Source organism: Colletes latitarsis, chromosome 11 (genome assembly GCF_051014445.1).
Source record: "Colletes latitarsis isolate SP2378_abdomen chromosome 11, iyColLati1, whole genome shotgun sequence".
Lineage (NCBI taxonomy): Eukaryota > Metazoa > Arthropoda > Insecta > Hymenoptera > Colletidae > Colletes > Colletes latitarsis.
In genome coordinates, this window is record NC_135144.1 from 31,109,901 (window position 1) to 31,135,660 (window position 25,760).

General features: G+C 36.0%; 2 protein-coding genes across 3 annotated transcripts in view; one reads left to right on the forward strand and one right to left on the reverse strand.

Annotated features, from left to right (window-relative positions):
* Positions 1 to 1,454: 1,454 nt before the first annotated feature.
* On the forward strand, positions 1,455 to 3,891 carry LOC143347412 (transmembrane protein 19). The gene is made up of 6 exons (XM_076776542.1): positions 1,455 to 1,990; positions 2,083 to 2,193; positions 2,482 to 2,769; positions 2,883 to 2,987; positions 3,305 to 3,520; positions 3,599 to 3,891. Exons 1-6 carry the CDS (start codon positions 1,843 to 1,845, stop codon positions 3,751 to 3,753), a joined length of 1,023 nt encoding a protein of 340 aa, XP_076632657.1. The 5' UTR covers positions 1,455 to 1,842; the 3' UTR covers positions 3,754 to 3,891.
* A 371-nt stretch (positions 3,892 to 4,262) lies between these two features.
* The window catches only part of Dh31-r (Diuretic hormone 31 Receptor), a 153,367-nt gene continuing 131,869 nt past the window's right edge, over positions 4,263 to 25,760 (reverse strand). The window contains exons 6-14 of one of the 2 annotated variants that reach the window (XM_076778222.1): positions 21,648 to 21,754; positions 16,242 to 16,333; positions 14,898 to 15,024; positions 14,262 to 14,488; positions 9,854 to 10,024; positions 8,661 to 8,784; positions 8,448 to 8,489; positions 8,267 to 8,350; positions 4,263 to 6,748 (exon numbers count right to left, since the gene is read on the reverse strand). In XM_076778222.1, the coding sequence (XP_076634337.1) occupies positions 6,608 to 6,748; positions 8,267 to 8,350; positions 8,448 to 8,489; positions 8,661 to 8,784; positions 9,854 to 10,024; positions 14,262 to 14,488; positions 14,898 to 15,024; positions 16,242 to 16,333; positions 21,648 to 21,754 (1,115 nt within the window). In that variant the 3' untranslated portion in view covers positions 4,263 to 6,607. Of the gene's footprint in view, positions 6,768 to 8,266; positions 8,351 to 8,447; positions 8,490 to 8,660; positions 8,785 to 9,853; positions 10,025 to 14,261; positions 14,489 to 14,897; positions 15,025 to 16,241; positions 16,334 to 21,647; positions 21,755 to 25,760 lie in introns of both variants that reach the window. The other variant, XM_076778223.1, reaches the window with a different exon arrangement.

Sequence of the window (25,760 nt, forward strand, 5' to 3'; positions counted from 1 at the left end):
TGATGAGAATACATAGAATTCTTTGAAATTATATCATTTATTGTTATAGATTTACATTATACAAAACTTTAATACATATAAACATATTATATTATATTACATCATGTCACAAGTTGTCAGCAACGGTCAGCAGTGGTCAGCGATGGTCAGTTGACGTCGGGAGATGTTGGCAGAGGCCAGCTTAGGTCGGGAGATGCTGGCAGAGGTCAGCAGAGGGTGGCAGTAGCCAGTAGTAATCGTTGTACGTTGGCAGAAATATAAGCGGTGGTCAGCAGTGGTCAGCAGCGGTCAGCAGAGGCCAACGGAGGCCAGCAGAGGCATGCAGAGGCAAGTAGAGTCCAGCAGGGGCAAGCAGTAACAAGTAGTAATCGTTATACGTTGTCGGAAGCATCAGGGGTGGTCAGCTGTGGTCAGCAGAGGCTAGCAGTGGCAAGCAGTGGCAAGCAGAGTCCAGCAGGGGCATGCAGTAGCAAGTTGTAATCGTTATACGTTGTCAGAAATATAAGCGGTGGTCAGCAGAGGCTGGGAGAGGCTAACAGTATCCAGTCGTAATCGTTATACGTTGTCAGAAGTAACAGGAGTGGTCAGCAGCGGTCAGCAAAGGCCAGCGGAGGCTGGCAGACGTCAGTAGTAATCGTTATACGTTGTCAGAAATTCCGGGAGTGGTCAGCAGTGGTCAGCAGAGGCTGGGAGAGACTAACAGTAGCCAGTCGTAATCGTTATACGTTGTCAGAAATTCCAGGAGTGGTCAGCAGCGGTCAGCAGAGGCCAGTGGAGACCTGTTGACGGGAGGTCGGATATTAGTTGTTGAAGAGCGAGAAGGGAAGTGTGCGCCTTTCTCTCTCGACTCCCACGAGACGGTCCGAACTTACTTTGGGCAGCTTCGGTGAGTCGAGAAAGAGGGCATATGTCATTTTGTCTTTGTCGACCCTCCAAGGTCTTTCTCTTGTGTTCATTTCTAAATCTGTTGGTAACGTTGCGAGTGACACGGAAATGGTAATGGGGCTCTAGAGCCCCAGAGAATCGGGCCGAAAAAATACATTAGGTGATAGGTCTACTCGTATACCTGGTCTGTGGTGCGGATCTCGATTCGCAGCAACCTCCACGTTGTGAGACGTGGGTAATATTATTTACCGTTTAATTAATAATAGTAATACTTTTAGTTGGGTAATGCAATTATTAATTAAAAACTAAATAATATTAGCAAATTGGCTGCAATCCGCCTTGCATAGGTCATCATAAATATAGAGCTCCTTAGCTAGGTTAGTTTCGATTCTCATTGATTCGTCAAAGATTCTAGAGTATTGTCAGAGACGAGGTGTACGAGTAGATCTTTCACCCAATTCGCAACGTTACCAACAGATTCAGAAATGAATTTTAATCCGTTCCATAGTCAACTCACATGTATTTACGCTCACGTTACAACTGCTTGCCCATCAACACTAATTCAGTGAATAGTTTGTCAATTGATCGCCATCCATGAGAAGAGGTCGCTATAATCATCTCCGAATTTTCACGGTATTGGGAGACAGATTGGACATTGGATTGGAGCATAAAAGTCTTAAGACAATGTCTTGCAATAGATTTCAATACTATACGTAGCAGGAATTGAAATTTAATACATCCCGGTAGATGGTATTGATCTTATAACTGATGCGGTGTAGCATTGAGTATGTTTAGAACGGAGTACAAACGAGCAAAGTACGCTTTTTTTTGGAAACAAAAACTTATTAGGAAATAGTTTTTTACGCTTAACTACGAATTTAATATTAAATTCAACTAACCAGTCAATTGATCTGAAACTAGTGTCTGTAGTAGACTGATTATATCGAGTGTTTAATTATGGTTTCGATGGAAAAAGAGAACCAACGGTCTTGTATATTGTTGCCGGTTTTCCTTACTGCCTGTGCAATCCCCATTTCTATGCTCTTTTGGACCATAAATGTAATTTATACAACATTTTATTCAGATACTGAGAACCACTTTGAAGGTACGTTAGCAGATTAATCGTAATTTATTTTTTCACTACTTATTCGGTATTTTACGTCAACTGTTTTGAAAGACATAACCTTTTTCTTTTAGAGCATTTGGTGATATCACCATGGAGATGGTTGATTGCAGTTGTGATTCCCATGTTCATGTCGTTTTGGGGTTTCAGAAAGAAAAGCGTGGACATCAGTGGTGCTATACTTGGTAATAAAATGCTTTCTCTACATTGTAGAGAAAAACTATGTATTATATAAAGTTGATTAGGATGATTATTAGTCGTTGGTACAACTCAGATAAAATGATTGTATAAATACTTTGTTCGTAATCTGATACAATGAGATGGACATATCAAAAGTAAAAAGTAAATTTCAAAATATTTACTAAAATATATTGTATTATTTTGAAAAGAGGTACGCAATGATTACTCTCTGTAGGATTTAAAATGAAGATGTTTTATACATTTTGAAGAAGCTGTTGGGTGTTTTGTTACAGGATTGTTCATGGGTTTTATTCTGACACTAACAAGTTACGCTCACTTGGCTTGTCTCTTTTCATTCTTTGTTACTTCTTCCAAAGCAACAAAGTTTCGGTCTGCTCAAAAGAAAAAAATTGAAGTTGATTTTAAGGAGGGCGGCCAAAGAAATTGGATTCAAGTATTATGCAATGGCGGTATGGCAACGCAATTGGCAATTTTATACTTCGTGGATATAGGGTGCACAGAACTACCTATCGATTTTAATAAGAATTATAGGGGTTCCTGGTTATCAGTAGGAATTTTAGGTACATTCAAAGTGGATGATAATCCATGTTCTATTGCACAGACAAGATTGTCAGGATTTCTAAAATAACTTAGTGAAACGGCATTTTAATCTTTTATAATTACTATAATTTAGGAGCTTTTGCATGTTGTAATGGCGATACATGGGCTTCGGAAATTGGATCAGTTCTTAGTAGTGGAAATCCCATTTTAATTACCACAAGGAAAAGAGTACCAAAAGGTAAAGATAGAAAAAAGTTATAATTATTAAGGTGTGGGGTCCATTGCTTCCCGTACTCGCCGCCAGAAGGACCGTTCCTCTCGCGAGCACTTGACCGACCGTCCGTCCGTTTGCATATACATATACGATCCTCGACCGACTCCCAATATCCCGACATCTAAGGTAGGGGCTGCTGGATTGCCTTACCGACGAGTCCGTTAGCGCAGACCCGGGACGAAACGCTCTCTCTCCCCTATTCTTTCCTACCATCTAATCCACAGGACCCCCATAAAGGTCTTTTTCTAAGATTGTAACGTGTTATGCATTTTTGTGTATAGGAACAAATGGTGGTGTCTCTTGGGTAGGTCTTTTTGTTTCTGCGCTTGGAGGTATAACAGTGGGTTTCTTTTATTACTTGACCATACTATACACTGTAGATACAGCTGTGATTCAATTAGCTGCACCACAGTGGCCTGTTATCATTGTTGGAGGAATTGGAGGTTTATTTGGTAGTATCTTAGATTCTATTCTAGGGGCTACTTTACAATATTCTGGTAAATTGGTATTTTCTTACATTGAAAAATGCACTTTGCATTGTATAATAAAATTTATCATTTGGCTTCTGATTATAGGAATCAACGAGAATGGTGTTGTAGTAGAACATCCCGGAAAAGGAGTAAAATATATTTCTGGTAGACAAATTTTAGATAATCATAGTGTCAATCTTTTATCGAGTATCGGGATTGGTTTTACTTTACCGAAGATAGCAAACTTAATTTGGCCTTAGAAATATATACCTTATTAAAATCAATATTTAATCAAATATATGAATAAGTATTTATTGTAATTTACTTAATTGAATCCAATGGAATTGTAGTGTTTAATTATTTAAAAATTTAATTAGATCTATAAATTTTTTGATGTACTTCATTAAATATGTATTTATATGTATAGTATATAAGATGGGATTATTTTGGAGTATCCAAGTATATGGAAACAGAATCACTTTTCTTTAGTATGTGTATATAACTTGGATTAAAGTTTAAACCACATGTAATTATTTTTACAATACATATTTTGTTATGCATACAAGAATAAAGAATAAAAAGAATTGCTGTTTTTCGTGTTAAATCCTTCGTCGGAATGGACTCTAGAGGATATAATCTTTGCAAAAAGTATAACACCAACGGGAGATCCTACGTACAAGTATAAAATTTTTTATTCGTCTGGCGTTGAAAATAGGAAACAACAATTTGCGCCACTAAAGCATTTAATCAGTGGGCAGAGGGTAATTAATTTTATTACTGGTCTGAACTGTAAATCTTTATGTATTACAAGTATTTATACATTTTCTTACATGTTTAGCTATATCCGCGCGTACAGCATTGTTACGGTAAATATTTTCTACAAAACCAGTATTTTGTATAAAAATTATGCGACGACATTGATATGATGAATTGCATTAATTGCTTTCTCGTCACCTAATAAAAGCTGTGCTTTCCCACAAAAATTTTAACATATTTAAAAGGAATATTCAGAAAATATTGAATCAAAGAAAAATAAGATTGCTCTGGTCAATCATATAATTTTAATTCTCTTTTTCATTACTTTTTCAAATTCAATTGAAACATATTTTTGAAACACAATTGTATAATTGGATCATCTGTTAGTTTTTTTTTTATCGAGTCAAAATTAATATTTATCCTTACCAAACTTTTATTAAGTTAAATACTTGCAAAAGAATACAACTGCAATGATTGTTCATGTGATGAAAGAAATGTATGTACATATGCAGACCAGTTAAAAAATACATGTCAGTAATTAAGGGGTTGGAGTCCCGAATCAAATAACATTGAAAACGATTCGAATCATTATGGTCTTGAATATTTTTAATCTTTTACAACACTCGTATTCAGACGTTCGTCATTATTTACGTACACTCGAAAATTTCTCTTCAAGGGTTTTTGTTCGTATATTACTAATAGAATAGTAACTCGGAATATTTATTTCAGCAATTCAGAAATAGTAATATAATATACCGGTCATATAAGAATGTTCCTCATTTACATTTACCCCTTTACGTTGTGACATGCATTTTTGAGACAATATGTACATTATCTAGTTTTCGTATTATTTATACCATGACCATATACAGGGTGTTCGGCCACCTCTGGGAAAAATTTTAATGGGGAATTCTAGAGGGCAAAATAAGACGAAAATCAAGAATACCAATTTGTCGATGAAGGCTTCGTTAAACAGTTATTAACGTTTCAAGTTCCGACCGTACTGAATTTTTTTCTAGAAAGTGGGTAGGATTTCGGGGGTATGTGTAATGACAAAAAATGATTGTAATTGACCCCCGTAACCGAAAATAATTTTTCCGGAACGATTTGAAATTTTTTTTTTTCGTCGAAAAATTTAGACACCTACTCGATTTTTTTTCTCGAAAGTGGGTAGGATTTCGGAAGTATGTGTATTCACCAAAAATGATTGTAATTGATCCCCGCAATCGAAAACAATTTTTCCAGAACGATTTGAAATTTTTGAATTTAATTGTTAACAACTTTTTCGTCTTATTTTGGCCTCTAGAATCTTATATTAAAATTTTTCCCAGGGGTGGCCGAACACCCTGTATGTATAAATTAAGAATCGTTGCACATCTTAACTCAGTATGAAAGTTCTTTTACGTATATAAGTACCAATTAACAGTCGTTATTTTCTTGGGGGTGGTATGCGTTTCGCGAGAAATTATTCCAATCAAATATTACGGAAAAATATATGAAAAGTGTTATAAGTTATAATAGACTTTTTCACGAATTAACCTCTTAGCCACGGCTGAATTTTGCGCGCGACTTTCTCTGTACGGCAGTACAGAGTATTATAGTCGCGCGCACTATAGTGGCGCGTTGTTCAAAAAGATGGCATCCGCGAAAGAAAATCCCTCGTATCTAAACGGTTAATAAACCATGTTTCGTTTCGGTAAATTCTAATTTTATAAACCTGAACAATGATCGTTAATATTTAATTCAACAATGAGATGCATATAGTATATGGACTGGGAGATAATATTCTTTATTCTTTGTTTTTTTTTTTTGTTTAAACGCTACCCCAAAAATATTCGAGGGTCCCAAGAAAACGTTTTTCTAAATTGAAATTATATTATTTATTTTTATTCATTCCTAAGACTCTATTAAAATATTCAAATATATTTGCATTCAAGCTAGTAACTCTTGTTTCATTCTCTCAAAATTAAGCTTCTCAGAAACACGGATGAAAACATTAATCGTCTCGTATTTTGTTTTGGAAATATTTAATACATTTGTAAGTTATCGTACTCGTTGTTTTATAGCTATCATAATATTTTCACAATCTGTTATCGACTAATACGCAAATTCGGTATCATTGTCCTCATGTTTCTGTTCTAATTGGTTGTTATTCTAAAATAAATAAAAAATTTCAAAACACGACCAAACTGAAAATAAACTCTCCAGTTAAAACAATCATCTTGTTACGATATTCGATGGCCAATGTTTCAATCACCGTTCAACTGTTTCACGGGTCAGTACGATCACTCTCACCGAGAACCATCAACACTGTGTTTGTTCGTAGCTGTTGAGAGAGTCTTTGGTTTCCACGAACAGTTAAGCGTGATTGTTGAGATTATTGGCGACCCGATGAGCGGCGACCAGTTGCTCGGATTGTTGTTTGTCTACGGGCTTTAGGTCCAGTTGTTCCATCGCGGTTGACTGGTAGTCACACCTTCTCCTCTCCCGCCATCGGACCTGCGGTCGAGCGGATAAACTGAAACAGTTAACGTCCCACAATGGACTTGACTCGGGCACGTTGTCATTGGCACGACACGGACAAATTTCTCTCTCTCTTTCGCTCTCTACATTCGCTACTTGTTAGTAGTTCGTTCTAGTAGTAAACAGGTCGATCATGTTAGTTTCGATTAGTTGGACTTGTTCGGTCCGTATCGCACCATTGACCAGGCCCTATCGCAAGCTGGGCCTCGCGCTTACAGGGGCCTTAAATTGACAAAAAACAAAAGAAAAAAAGATAATTAATTCATTTTGATAATAATCAATAAATTTTGATGATTTCATAATCGGTTTGTAATTTCGCAATATGTAGTAATAAATTTGACGCGAAGAGAAATATTGTTTCGTATAATTTAGTTGTAATTTTATCGAAATATTAAAAATTTTTCAAACGATTTACGTTGAAAGCTAAATGATATTTTCTTTTCATTTCGCGACGCGATGCGGAGTATAATAAAATTTTTAACAGCGTATCAGAGAGTCATATACATTGTATATCAAGGCTGCCGTAAATCAATCATGCAATATGAACGGAAATATTACTGTGCAGTCGTGCGAACATTTATAATGGCCCGTTTGTTCTATGGGTTCCATTTCGTTCGCACGAGTCCGGTGAATTTTGGAAATATATGGGAAGACATTTATATCGTGCACTCGACGGAGCAAAAATATAATCGAAACAATGATTTGTTTAGCGGTCTGTAGAGCGAACGCGATTTTAAAGGATCTTACACATACATACGCAGGGTGGTCGGTCATCCCTGAGAAAAATTTTAATGGGAGATTCTAGAGGGCAAAATAAGACGAAAATCAAGAATACCAATTTGTTGATCGAGGCTTCGTTAAAAAGTTATTAACGTTTAAAGTTCCAGTTGTAGAGAACCGCGTATCGATAGTCTTATAGCTTTCTGAGTGAGAACCATTAGCAGCTTGTCGTTCTACAGGCAGAGCTTTAAACGTCAATAACTTTTTAACGAAGCCTCGATCAACAAATTGGTGTTGTTGATTTTCGTCTTATTTTGCGCTCTAGAATCTCCCATTAAAATTTTTCTCACGGGTGGCTGAACACCCTGTATAGCTTTTTTTAGAGTAGTTACCTTTAAAAATGTTTAATAACGTCTATAACGTTTCGAGAAAGATTAGAAAACCAGTAAAGAATCGACGAAAGTGAGAAAATTATAAACTAGGTATTCTTTGTATTTTTAACCCTTGTTGGTGGTTTGATGATTCGTTATAATTGTCGAGATTTGAGATCCGAATGATTCTCGCGTTTGGTATCGCTAACGAACGCGATGAAATATTTATGCGGACCGTAAGCCGAGTCGATGTAATGTGAATATTTATGAGAACGGATCACGATAAAAGGATATGGGACGCAGGACGAATGGAAGACGATATGAACGTGTAAATGATGTTTCATTAAGGAGTTTTCATATCTACGAAACCGTGAATGCTCAATGTCTTGTGAGTTTGCCGTACCGAGACCGTCGTGGCTGTGCAAGAATTGGCTCGATTTCGTAGAAGCGCCGTGCCCTCCCATTTCCTCTTGAATTGCGCTATTACCTGGTGGATGAACAACGTTTTATTAATGAAAATGTCCCGTTCGTTGCACTTTCGTTAATTAGAAACGCCGCGACGAGCGAGTATCTTTTTGACTTACCTCACCGTTGCAGAAACAGAACAATATGGCGACGCAGAGACCCTGTAAAAAGAACACTCATAGGGAATCGTACAAAATATTCGGAGTATAATTATAATTTTCTCCTTATTTACCAAACAATTTTTTTATAAATAACCAAACTTGTTAACGTGTCTTAATTGCAATTTATCAAAGTTGCAGTTAATTTTCCAGGGAGAGTATCCGCTTATTTACCTGAAATGAGGCCGTTATTGCGGAGAGAACCTCGTAAAATTGTTCCCAGGGGTGGTTTTTCGGTGGTCTGAACGGGGTTACCAGATAATGTAGACCCAAAAGCGGCACGAGAAGCAACGTTGCTCTAATAAAGTGTAAAAACCATTAACCGGAACGATTCGAATAGTTGCGAGTAATATTTGAAAGTGATAGCTTGGACATTTTCATTCTTTGCTCCTAGCGTTGGTGATAAATTTAGAAAGGCTTAGAATAGAATAGACTTTGAAAGTTGTAGAATTATTAAGTAAAATACAAGAACGTATAGTATTACTTTTTCTTCTAGTTTACAGAAGTTATATTCATTGTTTCTTGTATTTTCCTGGTGATGGATGTGTGAAGTTTAAATTAGTAAATGTAAAGTATTATTTTGAATAGCAACTAACAGTGAAAGGGAATTCGTGAAAGAATTAAATATACACTGCTCCAAAGAATAAGGGGTTTATCTACTCACTCTACTTCATCTACTCGAGAAGCAAAAATTTCAAGTTTCTTAATAAAAAAACAGTGCAACGTGCTACAGGAGATACAATGTTCTTTTTTTTTTTTGTAAAAATCTAGTTACATTAAATGTACAATTAATGGTTATTGCGATTATTATTTAATATTAACTGACACTTCGAACATAATGTAATTAGAATTTTACAACGTTATCAAAAGTAAGGAAACGAAAGAAAAATGTCAACCATGACGCATTCATTAATCATTGTAATAGAAAGAATGGATGATAATATGTACAAACTGTAGTTTGTAATTGGCAATAAAATTGGAAAATAATATGGTTATCAATGGAAAAAGAAATTTTTTAAATGAAATGACACGGTGGTATCGTGAAAAGGATAGACAAACTACTATTTAAATAAATTGTACATACATTTCTACATTGGAATAAGATTGTGCAATGTTAATAATTTTCTCTTTCCAAGTGAGAAAAATTTATTGAAACGTGAAGCCAAGTAAAAGATATTCTAACGCAAGAGAAACACACTGAAATATACTTCTTTTGCCTCTGGTGTTTCGTTCATTCTCCTAAATTGTCCAACATTCTTCGTCCCCTAATAATTTCGAGCAGTGTAATAACAGATGAAAAGTAACGTGAGAAAATCAAATTCTTATTGACTGTAAACGATATAAAATAGAATCGTTTGATTAGTTACCGAAACGCCTGTCGTATAGATCTCGAGGGTTGAGTGCCGATCGTAGGACCTGCCCTCAGTTTCATCAACAGCACCCTCACGATGTTGAAGAGGAACAATAGATTCAGAAGCATGGAAACGCAGACCGGATAGATCAGTACGTTCATGTAATTGCCTTCGTTGATCCAACACCTGCGATCATTATCAACGCGACTGGTTGGTCGAACGATTAACTTTATCTTGTTGTACGGAAATATCAAAGTTGTCGGGAGCGTCCGATCGATAGAGATTCGCGGCGTGGATCAAAACGATAACAGAATTTCTATTCCTGTTGTTAATTTTCCTCTAACGAGTTTGCAAAGGTCGGGGCAAACTGGAAATAAATTCATCCACCACGGGCCATTGTATTACATGTATGTAGTATATTCGTTCAACGTGATGCATGGCGACGATTCCAAATCTTATCGTTATAAAATTTCGATTTTCTTCTTATGTGGCGATACTTGTTGCACTACGCTCTTGTCTCTCTCGCAAGCGCTCGACCCACCTTCCATCGATACATACGTATAAGCAGGGCCTGCTAGAGTTGACTTACAGATGACCCAGGACATTCTGTGTAAACTTTTAGAGGAAAATTGACAACAGGAATCGACGAGGACCCCACGTTGCGTTATAGAAATATGCAAAATTTCGAACGAATCGATATGTGGAGGAGTCTTTTCGCCACCGATATACGATTTCAGAGATCAATAACTCTCGAGTGGGTGAGCAACGCGAGCTGGGGCATGGAAATCGCGATGCTCATTAATTTACTCGGACAGAATCTCTTTGTTCATTAGGGATTTCGAGAGTGAACTGTCCTCGGGGCAAGTGTGTGATGGTAACCCAATTGCCTTGGTTTTGATCCTGCGGTCCGCACACGTTTTGCTTTCACGGACCCGATGATATTAGAGAATGGCATTTCCTGGTATCACCGTCTGCACGACTTCGATGCATCCGCTGCCATGAACCGACGCAATAGGAAATTAACGCGACGCGGTCGCTTGACATGGCGCGAGCCCGGGCATCACGGTTTTCCGGTCCCTTTCGATTCGTCGACGTTAATGCACGAGACTGGTTGATTTTCGTAATCGACACCTGGGCGTGGAGTGAAGCAAATATAGCGATCTGCTTCAGATAAAACGAAGTGGTGTTCGAAACCTCTCGTCAACTTATGAGGACCAGATCGAGCCTTTTTGTAAGAGCTATTTTACAAAAATGATTAGGTATAAATAATTTCTTTTTTACACGATGTTTTGGTAGCCTAAAATGTATACGAATACAAAGTTTTTATTATAAAATCTTGTCAAACAACCATGTAGCGAGCACTTAAACAAATACAAATTATTTTTATTTTCCAGTGATTTCACTACTCCAACACGAGCGGTATTTTCATGAATTTTTTTACAGGAAATGTGTTCGTTTGGTTGAAACGACCTGTTTACCATCTACGAATCATACATTGAATTTTTGAAAACAATTTTTTTTGGACGTCTACGTTTATTTATAACGAAGAAAATGGTATCATTCCGAACCACGTGGTAGCTCAAAAACCGTTGGACTGAATTTAATTTTGGTATAGATATTCTCAATAATATGCGGTTTGTTGGAATTTTAAAAAATTATAGAAATTATAGCAGTTAAAAAGAGAATGGTAAACCAACTTCCACGAATATAGAAATATTATATTGTCAAGGAAAAAAGTAAATCTGTGTTATGAATTTCGTAACATAACAAAGGCAGAGTACGGATCGAAATGGCGGACTGTTAAATGCCCAACCTTGTATTTAATTATGCTTTATGCCCGTTTGTCAGTCTTCACGGTCGATTGGTACGGACGAGGTATCGTTATGGGAAGTTTGGTCGTTCGTCATCGTTCACAGTGTAACGACGTCACGCGTTGATGTCGAGTGGAAGTTCGTTTAATTTCAATTAGTGCAAATTCGTGAAACAAATGATTTATGGAACATCGTCAGTTCGAATCTACCTACAACCATCGATAAAGTCGTTGGTTGTCAACTTCTTATTAAAAAATTATGTTCTTGGCTATAGAATCTTTTTTAACGAATCTAATAATAAATATATATTTCATCCCCAATTTTGATGATAGCTTTCAACCCCGAATAATAATCGACAAAAAGGAATAAAGTTTCATAAAAATTGAAGATTATCAGTTGGATGACGATATTTGTAAATAATCTTGTTAGATTATTTCAAATAATTTCTTTATATTTTTTGGACTTTCTATATTGAATTGGCGCTAGTTTTACTTATATTTAATCTAGCTCGACCACTCGGAATTGTTCTATGGAAAGCGTTACTTTTGTTTTATATTTTTTTATATTTCCGTGTGTTTCTATCGCCCGGTGTTCTTTGTTAATTTTATCTAACTCGACGATTTTCAAACATTTCCCTCGAAAACGTATTTCTGTTTTACTTTTTTGAGGCGTTGTGATTCGTGCGGTTGGTTTTCATACTGCTCGAAAATTTTTTAACAATTCACTGAAAAATATACCATTGTTAGTATATTAAAATATTTTGGCTTCGGGGGTACTGATAGATTTTTATTATTTTCATTCCAACCCAATCAATATTTTTTAAAATACACGTTCGAAATTCATTCATTTATGTTTCATTTCAAACCATTCGTTCTTTCGTTTTTTTATATTTCGTTTTGTAATTACGTAGGGTTTGGTTGCTTTTATTTTAATTTAAAATTCTTCGAGCATACCTGTGAATTGTAATTATTAATTGTTGCATGAAACTGTCGTATTTTAAAGGTAGAAGCATTCTATAATTTTTTACATAGATAACGACAGTGAATGAAAGATTTTAATTCTCTTAACGAGCGAGTATTTCGAGTCTGGTCAGGAAGTAAACTTTGAATGTTTCAATGAAATGTAAATTCCTGTACAGACGTTCTGATTTCTGAGCATGTCGAATTCAGCTGAAATTTAAATATTTCTCTTTCGTAAGCGTTAGAAAATTAAAACTCAAACAAGAAATGAAATAAACGAACACAACTGAAATATATTGTATATTCGAAGGGTGAAATTAAAATCGATTCGACCATGCACAATAATACAGAATATTAATAATGAACTGCGGTTAATACCCAGGAATAATTCAATATTATTAACAGAGTAAGAATAAGTAAATGATACTAATAATAAAAGGTACTTTTAATTTAATTACTTTGATTTGCAATATTTCCCCTGCAGTTCGTTTTCAGATTATACTTTCTGTTTATAATTTCACAATTACTTTATTGCTGTGTATCCTACGTCTTATTCCATTACCATCTGTATAGTAGAATGCCTATACAAAATATAATTTCTTATACATTTTCGACTTTATTGCTTTTAACAGCGATATAGGGGGTACGTGTCTCTTATATTGTTCTTCTTATTTGTTTTTTAGCGCGAGACTTCGTTTTTAAGTAGAGTTCGATCACTATGTGGCTAACACGTCTGACCATTATTCGCTATCTCTACCTGCATCGAGATTCGTTAACATTAAACTTACCACGACCGGTCAAATGACCGTTTTTAAAATTTCGTTTAGAATTTCTAACATCCAATATTATTTTAGTGCCATTTAACTTGACGATTAAACATTAAAACACAACTTTCTATACATGTAATGCAAAAATTAGAAGTACGTTGCCTCGCGAAAGAGAAAAATCAAGTCATTTAACTGGTCACGACAGGAATGGAGTGCCGGTAGGTTTAGTGTTAATACTAACAGTGTTTTGATATTATCCATTTCAGTTTGTTTCGAGGCTAAAAGGTAGTAAATTGACGGAAAGTAGAGGAGACTATCACTACTATTACTACTAGTTACGGTAAAATAAGTAGAAATAATCAATAATGATCAGACGCTTTAGCCAACGCTTGCACAGAAAATGTCATTTCACATTTTCGATTTACATTTTCACGAAGGATCAACTACCAGATTTTAATCCCTTGTCGTACAATGACGAGTCTGATTCGTCATAAGTTTTCGATGTCAAGTTTCACAATCATGAGACTACACTAGTCATCAATTCTTATATGTATATTAAAATCAACATATTTTTACATTCGCGAGGTATTCATAAAACAAATCTATTCTTTTTTGCAGCCATTCCAAGTACGAGCAAATTTAAATAAGATTAAATAACATACATTTGAACAATTATTTTGAATTAAATCGTACCTTAAAGGTTTAAAGCCCCGAGATCTTAAGAATAAAAGTAAACTTTAACAGCTTAATTTGAAACGAAAGGGGATCAGGCTTCGTTCGTATAACATCCATTTCCGCACGAAACAATAGTTTCGCGCCGTAATTTCAGCGAATCTGGGACGGTGAACACCTAAAGAATCGCATATTGAAGTTTCAATATACTTACTGTGCAGAGTCCGCAGGATTATTGCTTATCGCTCTCAGACAGGCGTAAATGGTGACGATGACCGCTGGCACCGGCCATCCGAGCGCCATCAACCATTTTACTAGCTTGTGCTCGCTGATGAAGGCGCTAACGAGAAGAGTGTGAAGGTAGAAACCCTCGCACAACATCCAGGCGTAATTGGTGAGCAGAAAATAGTGCAGGACGATGTGTAAGAGGCGACACATTATCTAAACATTTTAAGAAATCGTTGTGTCCCCAAAATGGCAAATATCACCATTGGGGCCTATAGTCCATTTATGGTTCTATCGTATCGATCGTACAATCTATTCATCATCTTGGTGGCATTGCAATATCAACTCTTGTTAAATTCGAGCAGCTTAAAAAATTTAGAGATATTGCAGAAAACTGGGGAATATATTATTTAATAGTTTCCAAGACACGTCTAATTAATAGTAAATGTTAAGAAGCTGGATAAGTGGGTACCACGCGAGATTATCGTGAAACGCAAGGTGTTTGCATGTCTCTAGTTAAACGCGACAAAGTGGATAATTTCTCTCGCGGCTTGCAGCAAGCCAAACAATGTTCTACGAGTAAATAAGACGGGTAAATGTCCGAGGACGACTTGTTTGCACGTACCCCATTATTTAACAGTAAATCCGTGTTCGCGACGATGAATCTGTACCAGACGAGCCAGAGGGCGTTGTTTAAAGCGAACGATGCGAACAGGTTCATATGAAGAGTGATCCTTGCACACCTCAGAGAGCTGCATTCAGAAAGGAACAATAAACATTCCGACGAAGCATTTCTCCGTAATCGTGAAACAGAGCCATTCGTGTACTTGGAGCGGAAGAGGTACAGCGAACCGTAGGGACCATTTATTTTATTTTTTATATAAAAATTGATTAATTGAATTTCTTTCGAGATTTAGATGTTCATCTTTTTCGTCGAGGATCCAGCGCGACACGGGTAAGCAGAGTTACTGTGATGTGGATCGCGCAACATGAAGAGACCTTAACCCCTTCCAGTATACTGGTATACGTAGCCGAACAAGTTTAATAAGGGCTCTAAGGTAGTGACTCAAGCGTTGATAAGCGAGTGCCAGGGCCGAGAGTCACCGATCAGACTATCGTCTGGACCAGGGGTCGGCAACCTTTCGAAAAAGACGAAATTTTCTATTCGTACAAAATAGAAAGAGGCCTTTTACTACAGTATTTTTCTCAAGGGGGGAAACCACTGTGAGGGCTAAAAATAAAGGCAGATTTCAAAGTAAAGAAGTAAAGAGCAGTGCCGCCCCATGTCATTGAAAGAAATAAAAAAAAAAATTTCGATTTTTTCAATCCGTCACGGTGGTTTACCCCGTTAAGGAATTCAATATATCTCTTCCACTCGTTGTACCAGAAAATGGAGTCATATTTGTATGCTCGTACTCAACGATGTGTGCAACCTCCTGGGAGCAGAAAATATCGGCTACTGAAAGGTTTGCTCGACTATGGATCACGGATAACCATAACTACGATTTTTACGTCAAGCTGGTTTGGCCCAGTTTGGTCGTTGAATTATAGTATCCGGCGCGAAAGGAAGAGAAACGGGCCAATAGAATAACCGAACTGTCAATATTTCCTGCGCCAGGAACATTTTTGAAAATTCTTTTAACCCTTTGTAGTCATACGATAAAAGGTAAACTTTAATAGATTTAAACTATCAGCTGCACTCATCCGACGTAACAAATTGTGAAATATTTTTTGTAGAACATAGAAATTGGAAAGTAAATTTTAATGGGTACAGATTATACTGTGAAAATAATACTATTAGCTAATTTTATAAGCTATATAGAATATTTATCGCTTTAAAATCACAATTACCGCGTGTCGATGATAAAGTCAAAAATGTAGTCATGAGTTGTAGAGGTTTAACTAGATCAAGTTTTTACAAGTTTCTTGATAGAAATAGAAATTGGATGTTACATTATCACCGACTCACCGGAAGTACGTCAGTATTACCAACGACAGTAACAACGCTATTAGCGATATCGCGTATCCGGCTTCGTAAATTCCATTAATCACCTGCTGCCACTGAAATCAAAATTAATTTCATCGTTAGGGAATCGCTTTCCAATATAATGGTTTATGAGACACGCTAATTTAAATCTATAATTGATCGGAATCGTTTCTCGAATCGAACGATGTGTCGTTTTCGTTGCTGGACGCACTATAATTAAATCCTTCCGATCAGCTTCACAAATAATGAATCGAGAGAATGATAATTTTAGGCAGAAAATATATAACTCTGAAAATAATTGTTAAAAGAAACATTTTCATAAAGTTAAAAAGACACTTCTGGTAGAAATAACATTGATAAATGTTTGTATAGAACGTGTATCGAGTAAACCTTTTTAATTAAAAGAAAGGTAATGACGCAGAACAGAGGCAATCTCACCAATTTCGATTACAAACTTTGCTTTTCTTCGACCTCTACAGCGACGTAATCCTTTACTAACTTCTCCCTCCGGCCTTCCTTCTATAAAATAGACCCGAGGCAGAGATATTTCCCGGAACTATTCGTATCGATAATACCGCCACAAGGCAACTTGAACGGTTCCCAATTAAATTCGGAAATTACCACAGCCAAAAACGCTGAAAGTCCTCCTGTGGACAATAAGGAACTTGGACTACCACATAATGGAATTCAAGATGGTGGTCTCCACGCGAGGTCGTCGTATTAATATAGACCGGAAGTTATATAACAGTTGCCGCCACTAGTTAGATGAACTTTGCATCAACTTCCGGTGGTGTCTAATTAAACTCACCGCCCCTTTGTCTTCTGGAAATTTCATTTAACTCGCTACCAAGCGAAACGACTGACACTCTTCGTTTGTTTTGTCCAGCAAACGGATGATTAATCGCGCGTAAAGTCTTCTCGTGACGCGTGCCAATTCTGCTGAATGGACATTGATTGCTACTGGTACGTAAAGGACACACGGAAGACGCTGTTCAACAGAAAAGACCGACCTTCTCGCGCGCCATATTCAATTACATTTCATAATTCAGGATACGATACAATTTTACTCGAATTAAATCAACATAATTTGTTTAATTTTTATGTAATTTCTGGAGGCTCGTGAGCTTCTTGCTTCTAATTTGCCCCTCAGTGTCAAATTAATACGATGGTGAAACATCAACGAGCCGGAAAGATAAATAATTTAGCAAATTCTTTCGTTGAATGTAAAAGAAAAAGGAACATTTAGCTTATTTTATGAGTTTGATGGTTCTGTATACAAGGTACTAAATAAGTTTTGTCAACAATTTCTTTTCGCCGCGAGCCACAATGATCGAGATTTCATTTCATAGTGAAAATATCTGCTTTAAAGAGCAAAAATTAACGACTACGCTCGCGATAAGGGAACCAGACGGCTTTAAAGAATCCCACGAGACGGTCGAACGAATGAATATGCTAAGATGCAATGAAATGAATTTGCCAGGGATAAGCCCGAAGAATAAAAAAGAACGAGGCTGTGCTCATTTCTTCATTTACGTCAGAGAAGATCTCTAAAGGACTGAGACATTTTGGCGAAACATACAATTTCTATCGAGTTCGCTATTGAAATTAGCGGTCCATTTATTCTCAATGTTTCTCTTTAACAGTTGCATTTAGAAGCTAGAACATTCAGAGGTATGTGTTTTCGAGAAATAAATTCTATTACAATTAAATGATAACTTTACGTTACTTGTTCACGAGGTATCTCTATATTCTTTATCATTTGCTTTAGGTACTTTCCCGTTTAAGCGCTACTAATAACTATTAAGCTTTGCTTTAACCATAAAGTACAATTCCACGTTACTCGTAGCGGCGAAGTCGTGGCTTAAAACAGTTTCTCTTATTTATTTACTCACGAGGAGATATTTTCATTTTATGTATATTCTTGTTTAAGTGCTAATAAAATATTTCTAACGCGTACTTAGCGTAAAATACATTCTTATGTTAGTCGTAACAGTCTCGGCTTTAAAAAGTTTGTCTTTATTCATTTACTCCCTTACGACGACACTTTTTTTCGTTTGTTTTATATACTTTCTCGTTTATGTGGTATTCAAACATCTAAGAGATAAAATACAATTTCTATGTTACTCGTACTAATGGGGTCGGTTTTGAAAAACTTTTTTTTTCTTGCATTTATTCGCTTACTAATGAGGATATATTTTTTTAATTAGTTGTTATTTTTTTTCTCGTTTCCTTACTATCGGAAACCACTCGGAGATGCTTTTACTATAAAATACAATTCCATGCCACACCCAGTGACGGAATGGTGGTTTGAAAAAAGTTTGTTCTTATTTATTCATTCCTTTACGACGACATTCCTTTTCACTCATTTTATGCATTTTCTCGTTTAAGTGCTACTAAAAGTATCTCGAAGGTGCTTTTACCGTAAAATATATTTTTATGTTATTTGTTCAAGTAGTTTTATTTTTATTTTAGTTATATTATATTCAATTAGTAGTCGTGACTTTAAGAAAAGAAACCTTTTTCCATTCGTACGTTTATCTATAAAGATACTTTATTTCATTTCGTTTAAGTGCCTTCTAGTTTATGTCTAGCAAACTGGTTTCAGCGATATTTTCAACGTAAAATTTAATTGAATGCCACTCCTAATCTTCGAGTTACGATATTTTTATGGAAACAGTGAAAAATTCAAATGGCTTGTTAGTTCAAAAACTGAGAAGAAAAGCGCTATAAGGATATCAAATATGTTCCATATCTTTATCTTCCATTTAGAAACGGATATCGTCGTCGATTTCTTGAAAAATCAATCTACCACGTACAATTAAGAAGAAATTAAATTGTAATTGTTTTTACGAATTTGACGAAAACCTTAAGAAGGAAGATTCTAAAATTTATTAAAATGTATGAAAACACATTGAGACTATAAAATCTTTTTACGAAAATTTGACCGAATTAATGAATCTGTTTCCACTTGTGTTAGCTTTATTTCTGACTTGAAAATGGAATTGGTATGTATTTATTTTTCATTCTTCAATTTTAAATTGCTAGATTTCCCACGTACGACGTGTGCTGAGCTTTCAGAGTCTATAAAGGGGCAAACAATGAAAAAGCTCGACTGCAGATATAACGTAATGGACTGCGAAGAAATCGTGTTAATCGCAAGTATAAATTTTATCGTGCAGCAATAGCAAAACAAGTACGAAAGCGTTTGCTTTTCAGATAAGTGTGCGAGCATTAAAGTATAATATATTACTTTATTAATAAAAAAAGAAAAATATGGAAAGAACATAGGAAAAAGTAGTAACGGTTTAAAAAACAGAACATTAGGAGGGTATAAATTTTACGATAAAATTCTATAATTTTTAGTTACGAAAGAAATACAATTTCTGCGTTTATGATATTGTGCAGACTTGCAGTTTTATTCTCGCTGGATTTGTTACGTTCTCCTGTTTACTGTCGCAAATTTTAGTATGGAATGTTAAAATTTTTTTGAAAGCATCGCGGAGGTAAAATTAAAGACTTCGTAAAAAAAAAGAAATAGATTTTTACAACTTGCATTCGTTACTTCTGGGTTGCTACACCCGAATGGAATAAAAAGTAAATGGTGCGAGTCGGACATTATTGGATTAAGAACAGGACGATTTTTTAAAAGTTTTTAAAAACAACGAAGACATTTATAACGAGGATACGTAATATCGAAATCAGATTTTATCGAATTTGTCACAGAGATGAGATTTAGATATCAGTGGAAATTCAGATTAACATTTGCGTAATTCAAATATTATGCAGATCTATATTAATATGTGTATAATATAAATACTGTAGAAACTTATATTAATATTTGTGTAATATTGTATAAATCTGGATTAATATTTGAATAATGTTTAATAGAATCAAAGTTGGGCATATTTATATCTTTCAGAAAATCTAGAAAATTTGAAATCGTATAATATTTAACAGAATTTATAAATGTTCAGTACGTGATAAAATTTCAGGAATACAAAGTAGAGTAATTATAGATTTTTAACCGGTTTAGGATAAGTTTAAAAGATAGAAATCTGTACGAATCAAAGTAATAATCAGATAGCATAAATGTTTGAACATTGCGTTGATTATTAAATTTTTTCTCGATGCTGAGATTTCGTTAAATTTCGTTAAAAAAACGTTGATAAAAACGAGCTACTTTGAACAACCACGGATATTAAAAATTAAATGGAATAACGTGGTAAAATCATCGGTAATATAATTTTCATGTACCATTTACATCGAAACATTTATCGAAGCGAACCATTCTTAATTTTACGAAACATCAAAAAATTCATCAATAAATTCACGTCTCGATTTAAACATTCCCGCAGCGTACAGATTCTAATTTAAAAAGTTCCGGTATTATCCTTCTTCACAACGGATAAAAATAAATTCACAAAATGCACGATGGATAGGAAAAACATTATCTAACGTATAGTTTTTCGTTCCATTCTAGATTTTTATACGCTGGATAGTTTTTAGTGCAGAGTCATCTTTATTTTCACCTTTTTCCCCGAAAAATTGTTCCTGGAAACAGATCCGGTGCTCTTATTCGAAAATTAGATGGGAAAAAGGTTTCCTTGCTTCCGTCTGTTGTTTTCATATATTTATTTCTCCCCTTCGTTCCAACCTGACAGCTTCCATTCTATCTCCGTGTTCATTTTTTATTCTATTATACTTCTCCGTTTATTACAATATACATCGTTGCATAAAACTTTGAAGCTACCTTCTTTAAAATAAATGAACCCGTATATGTACATTTTGACGTTTTACTATTGTAAACTTTTCACTATTTCTTCCTATCGACTTTTTCAAACAAAATTTGTTGAAAGGACATGCTGCTTAAAAATGGAACGTTACTGTTATTCGTCGAAGGAACATTTTCCTGAATCGAAAGATTAAAATTTTCGAAACACCTCGCGCACTTTGCGCGTCGATGCGACACGTTTTCCCTTTAACTTTTGTCCCTTTATGTCTGTTGGCTGATCCTCGACCTTACTCCCTCGCGAAGATCGCATCGAATACCATGGAAATAATCTGTTTGAAACTGTTGCTAAATAGACGTTATTCGGGAAAGAAATAGAATCTTGTTTATGTTCTTCCCGGCATTAATCCTCGCCAGAAGCATCTGGAAATACGCCAGCTGTACGACTAGTTTCAGGGAACACGGAAACGGGGGATACTTGCTATTGCTTTTCTGGAATTACAGTTCGCGACAAGTACATAGCACATCGCGTAGCCTCGTCCACGTCGTTAGTTAAAGTACAGATCATTAAGGAAGCTAACTCCAACTATCTCGTATTGATTTTATCAAACGTTAAAACGTAATTCCGCGACGAACCAACTTTTATTCGATACACTTACGCTGAGGTCCTCCATGTTGACGCATGTCGTGTAATTGCTCCAGACCAGATCGGACTCTGGATGTCGAAACCAGGTACCGTTTGATTCGCAATATTTGTGCGCCACCCCTGAAACAAGGAAATTTATCACCGTCAACTATCCATCGTTGAATTTACAATGGAGACTGATACTGGAATTGTAAATATTCAGCAGGTGCACAGTGTCGCGATTACGGTTTAATTTCGTAAAAAATTAATATTCACCGTATAAAGTAAGAAAAATTAGTACCCCCTTACAACACGGTATTTCAAAAACACTGCAAAAAGTTTGTGTGTGCGCTTCAAATTCGGCTATATAATTACATGTATGTTCAGTTCATTTTCCTCAAATAAATTCTCTTCGTTAAATCCTACGATAGAATTTTTTCATTTTTTTGGAATATCGCGCGGAATAAAACCGTTCTGGATATTTCTCGAGGCAAGTTCAGAATGTCTAAGTACAAGATGCTCGGACCTTCGGATTCCCTTTTCGTATTTTTCGATCGAAGCAGCACCGTGAAATAGACGGTGTCGGATGACAAGAAGAACAGCACGTATCGTAGATCACGCGCGCGTTTGCAATAAACGTCACATCAAGATTCTCCCGACGCCGAACGACCAGCACCGAAAATTGAAAACTTTTTCCGCACTTGTTCGATCGAAACTTCTTAGAGCAGAGTATACGTCGTCGAACATTAACGTGCACGTGTGCGATTTACGAGATCAACGCGTTAGTTTTATTTTTCTTTCGAAACTCGAGTCTACGTAAACTTTTCGGGCGATTCTCGCACGAACTCGGAGGTAAACATGTTCGAAACACAAATTTATTTAAGACGAATAAAAATAAAACATACAGTTCAAATACTTTTTAAACTAAACTTTGTCTTTATTAGAAACACTTGGAAGGGCACGTCTGTTCAGTTCGGAAGAAACTGCCAGAATGAAGGAAGGTCAGTCGCCCAATCGGTCCTATTCATTGTCTAAATAAGCCAAGGAAGCGACACGACTGCACTCTCTTGATTTGTGTCGCGATAAATGAAACGTAACACGCACGTCGATGATTTTTGTAAATGGAAGAAAATTTTCTCTTTTTGAAAGAGACAAACCAACAAATATTATCTTTTAGGGAGATAAAGAATATTCAGAAATTCGCAAAAGCGTGTGAAAATAATAAAAAATAGGAGCTGACTGGAATATATCAAGATTTAAGTAAACGGAAAAGGTATTTTTTTAAAATGAGCCTGCATAATTTGCGAGCATAGGGAGACTCGAGTGCATTAAACGTTTCCCCAATTATTAATGGAAAGCACGAAATTTAGTCGGCTGTTGACGGTCGCATTACTTGCTCGAGATGCCATCTGCAGCGGAGACAAAACGCGTAAGGCTGGCTTCGACGAAAATGCCATTGTTCGCGGGTGCTTTTGTCTCGTGGCGTATTCACCGAATAATTGTATATGCGGACGGGGCAAAAACGCGCGGAAAGTCGCGTTCGCGTGTCAACGCGACTGCGAAACTGACGTTGCATTTTCACGGTCCCGCGGCATATCGAGAAAGTCGCGCGAGAGACACACGATGGCGGAAAAAAGTCTCCATCCATCCAGAATTGTTTCCTCGATTCGCCCGAATTTCTGTAATTTAACGACGTGTGATGTCCTGCGTCGGTTTTGTGAAATTAGTAAAATAAAAATTAAAATTGATTGGTCAAAAATAAGTGAAAAATAATTTTTCTTCGTTCGAAGATTCGTCTTCGAAAATACCAAATCGATGGAAAATACGCAATTACTAAATATACAGCGATATCTATTCGCGAGAAATAAATTCTGTTCCGCTACAAACTATTAATTTTTATCGTAAAGTACAATTCTACGTTGTTCGTAGCAGCGAAATCGTGGCTCGTAGAAGCTTTTCTCCTCGCTGTAAATACACGGTGTTTGGAAGAAGCCGAATTTGTACGTAATCCGTACGTGTACGGTCGTAGTTCGTGTTGCAACTAGAAGCAACTGAAGACACAGTTCTCCCAGACCCCCGTGTATTTCAACTTTTCTCTCAGATTTCGAGCAGTGGGACACGCACGTAAAAATTGTCGATGCTCGTCACGTTCGCGACGCGGCGACTCGCGATCGCATCCGCAATGTCGCGGAAGAGCAGCTTCTCGACGATCGCGGATAAATCCGATGTCGAACGACGGAATCGGGTTACGCGACACGAGAAGGCTTATGCATAACAAGCATTCCACGCATCGAAAGCGCAGGAAGTATTGACTGAGCGATTCGTATCCCGCCGGAAGACGCGTGAAATTCAAAGAAAATCTTGCTTCGAATCTTTATTGATGTTTGTAAGTTATATTGCATCGAAGTCGTTGGAAATTCAAGCTCGTAGAGCCGAGAGATCCATTTCGTTTGCTTTTGAAAGAAACTACATAAGCGTCGACGACCGTTCGTACATTTATTCGTCGTAAAGAGTAATTATTTTCTTACAAAGGGTAAAAAACATATCTAATATTATTTACTCCAAGATTAACATTTTTAAAACGGTTGTGATCTTGTGATTTCTTGATCTTCCTTTTGCAAGATTTTGAATATTATGATTTGTAGAAAAACAGCTGTGCAAAGGGTTAAAAACAGTTCTAGCATGCCAACGATGCGTTTCGAATAATATTATTTACTCGAAGTTGAAAATTTTTTAAAAAGGTGTGAACTTCTGATCTTGAGAAACAGTGTTATCTTTGCTTATGTCAATTATGTTATCTTCATTATCAGCATGTATCTGTTATTTAGTTTTCCAAGTTTTGTCGTGAAAAATAATCCACTGTTTATAATTTGTATGAATGAATATGCTAATGGCGTGTTAATGAATCTCTGTGAGACGTTGTACCCCAGATAACTTATCTCTTGTATACAAATTCATAACTCGACAGATTACTCGAGAATCTCTGGCATTTAAACTGTCTTTTCATTGCATCATTTCAATTTGCTATATACGTAAGATGTTTACCTACAGATAGACAATAATTTATAACGCGTGTGGAAATTTTTCAAATTTATAAAAATTAAAATAAAATTCCAATAATAATAAACATGCATACGTTTATGCAGACGTTCGAACAATATTTGTCTATCTTAATAATAATCAACGTTATCCAGGGTTCTTAAAATTTGTTATTCTTTTCTTTTTGTATAAAACAAAATTTTCCAACATTCTCCTTGATACCTTCTTTGGATGTTGGTACAATCTGTTGAACTAATATTAAATAAAAAAGAAACATATTGCGAGTCCGTATATAGTTATAAAACATTCTGTGTATCGTCCAAGATTGCACCGGATACTATCACGGGTTTCTTGGATCCAGAGAATTATGCAAATTAGTTGGAATAAAACGAAGATATGTAATACGCTGTAGAGTTTTCGCAAGCGTACGTTGAATTTAAATGAGTTGATATTCGTTTGAAACTTTCCATCGTCTTCCCGTGTCTATAATATCGTTCTGCTTGAATATGCGAACGAAACTCGCATCGAAGCAGAGCATAGGGTAGCATTCATCAACGTCATAGTGGAAAGTGAAGAATGTAAGCAATATAAAATCTTTAGAACGGAAGCTACGTAAAGCGTTTAGAAAACGATTCTTAAGGGCACTTGCTCGAAAATCGTTTCACGGGCATTTTATTTTCAGCTGTTCCTTTCTCCGTTTATTTACTCGATGTTACGTCTGCTCGAAAGCCATCGAGAGTTATTTATCAAGAAAGTTTTCAAGCATTTTTAATTTTTGTTTCTCGTGAAATTTTATTTAATAACTCGCGTAACTCTGCTACCGAGCATTTCATTATCATTTTACGGGGCTGTCGAGTTTTCGACAAGGCGACCAAAATTCCTCGAGACTTTAAAAAAATTTTCATATAAAGTTTGTTGGAAGGAAAAATTAAAATTTTTCCCCGAAACGCCAAGAAGATATGGAAAATAGCGAAGCGTTGGTAAATGTTTTAGTTAATTATGAAACTGATAAGATTAAAAAATAACGTGCCTTACGGTCGAACGTTCTCAAAATTTTTAATCCCGCGAACGAATCCTTTTTTCCTCGATATCGTTGCTGGATTTTCCG

Coding starts and splice junctions, on each gene's coding strand:
- LOC143347412 (XM_076776542.1), top strand. CDS start 1,843: ATGGTTTCGATGGAAAAAGAGAACCAACGGTCTTGTATATTGTTGCCG. Junction 2,194..2,481: donor CATCAGTGGTGCTATACTTG/GTAATAAAATGC, acceptor GTTTTGTTACAG/GATTGTTCATGGGTTTTATT. Junction 3,521..3,598: donor GGCTACTTTACAATATTCTG/GTAAATTGGTAT, acceptor TTCTGATTATAG/GAATCAACGAGAATGGTGTT.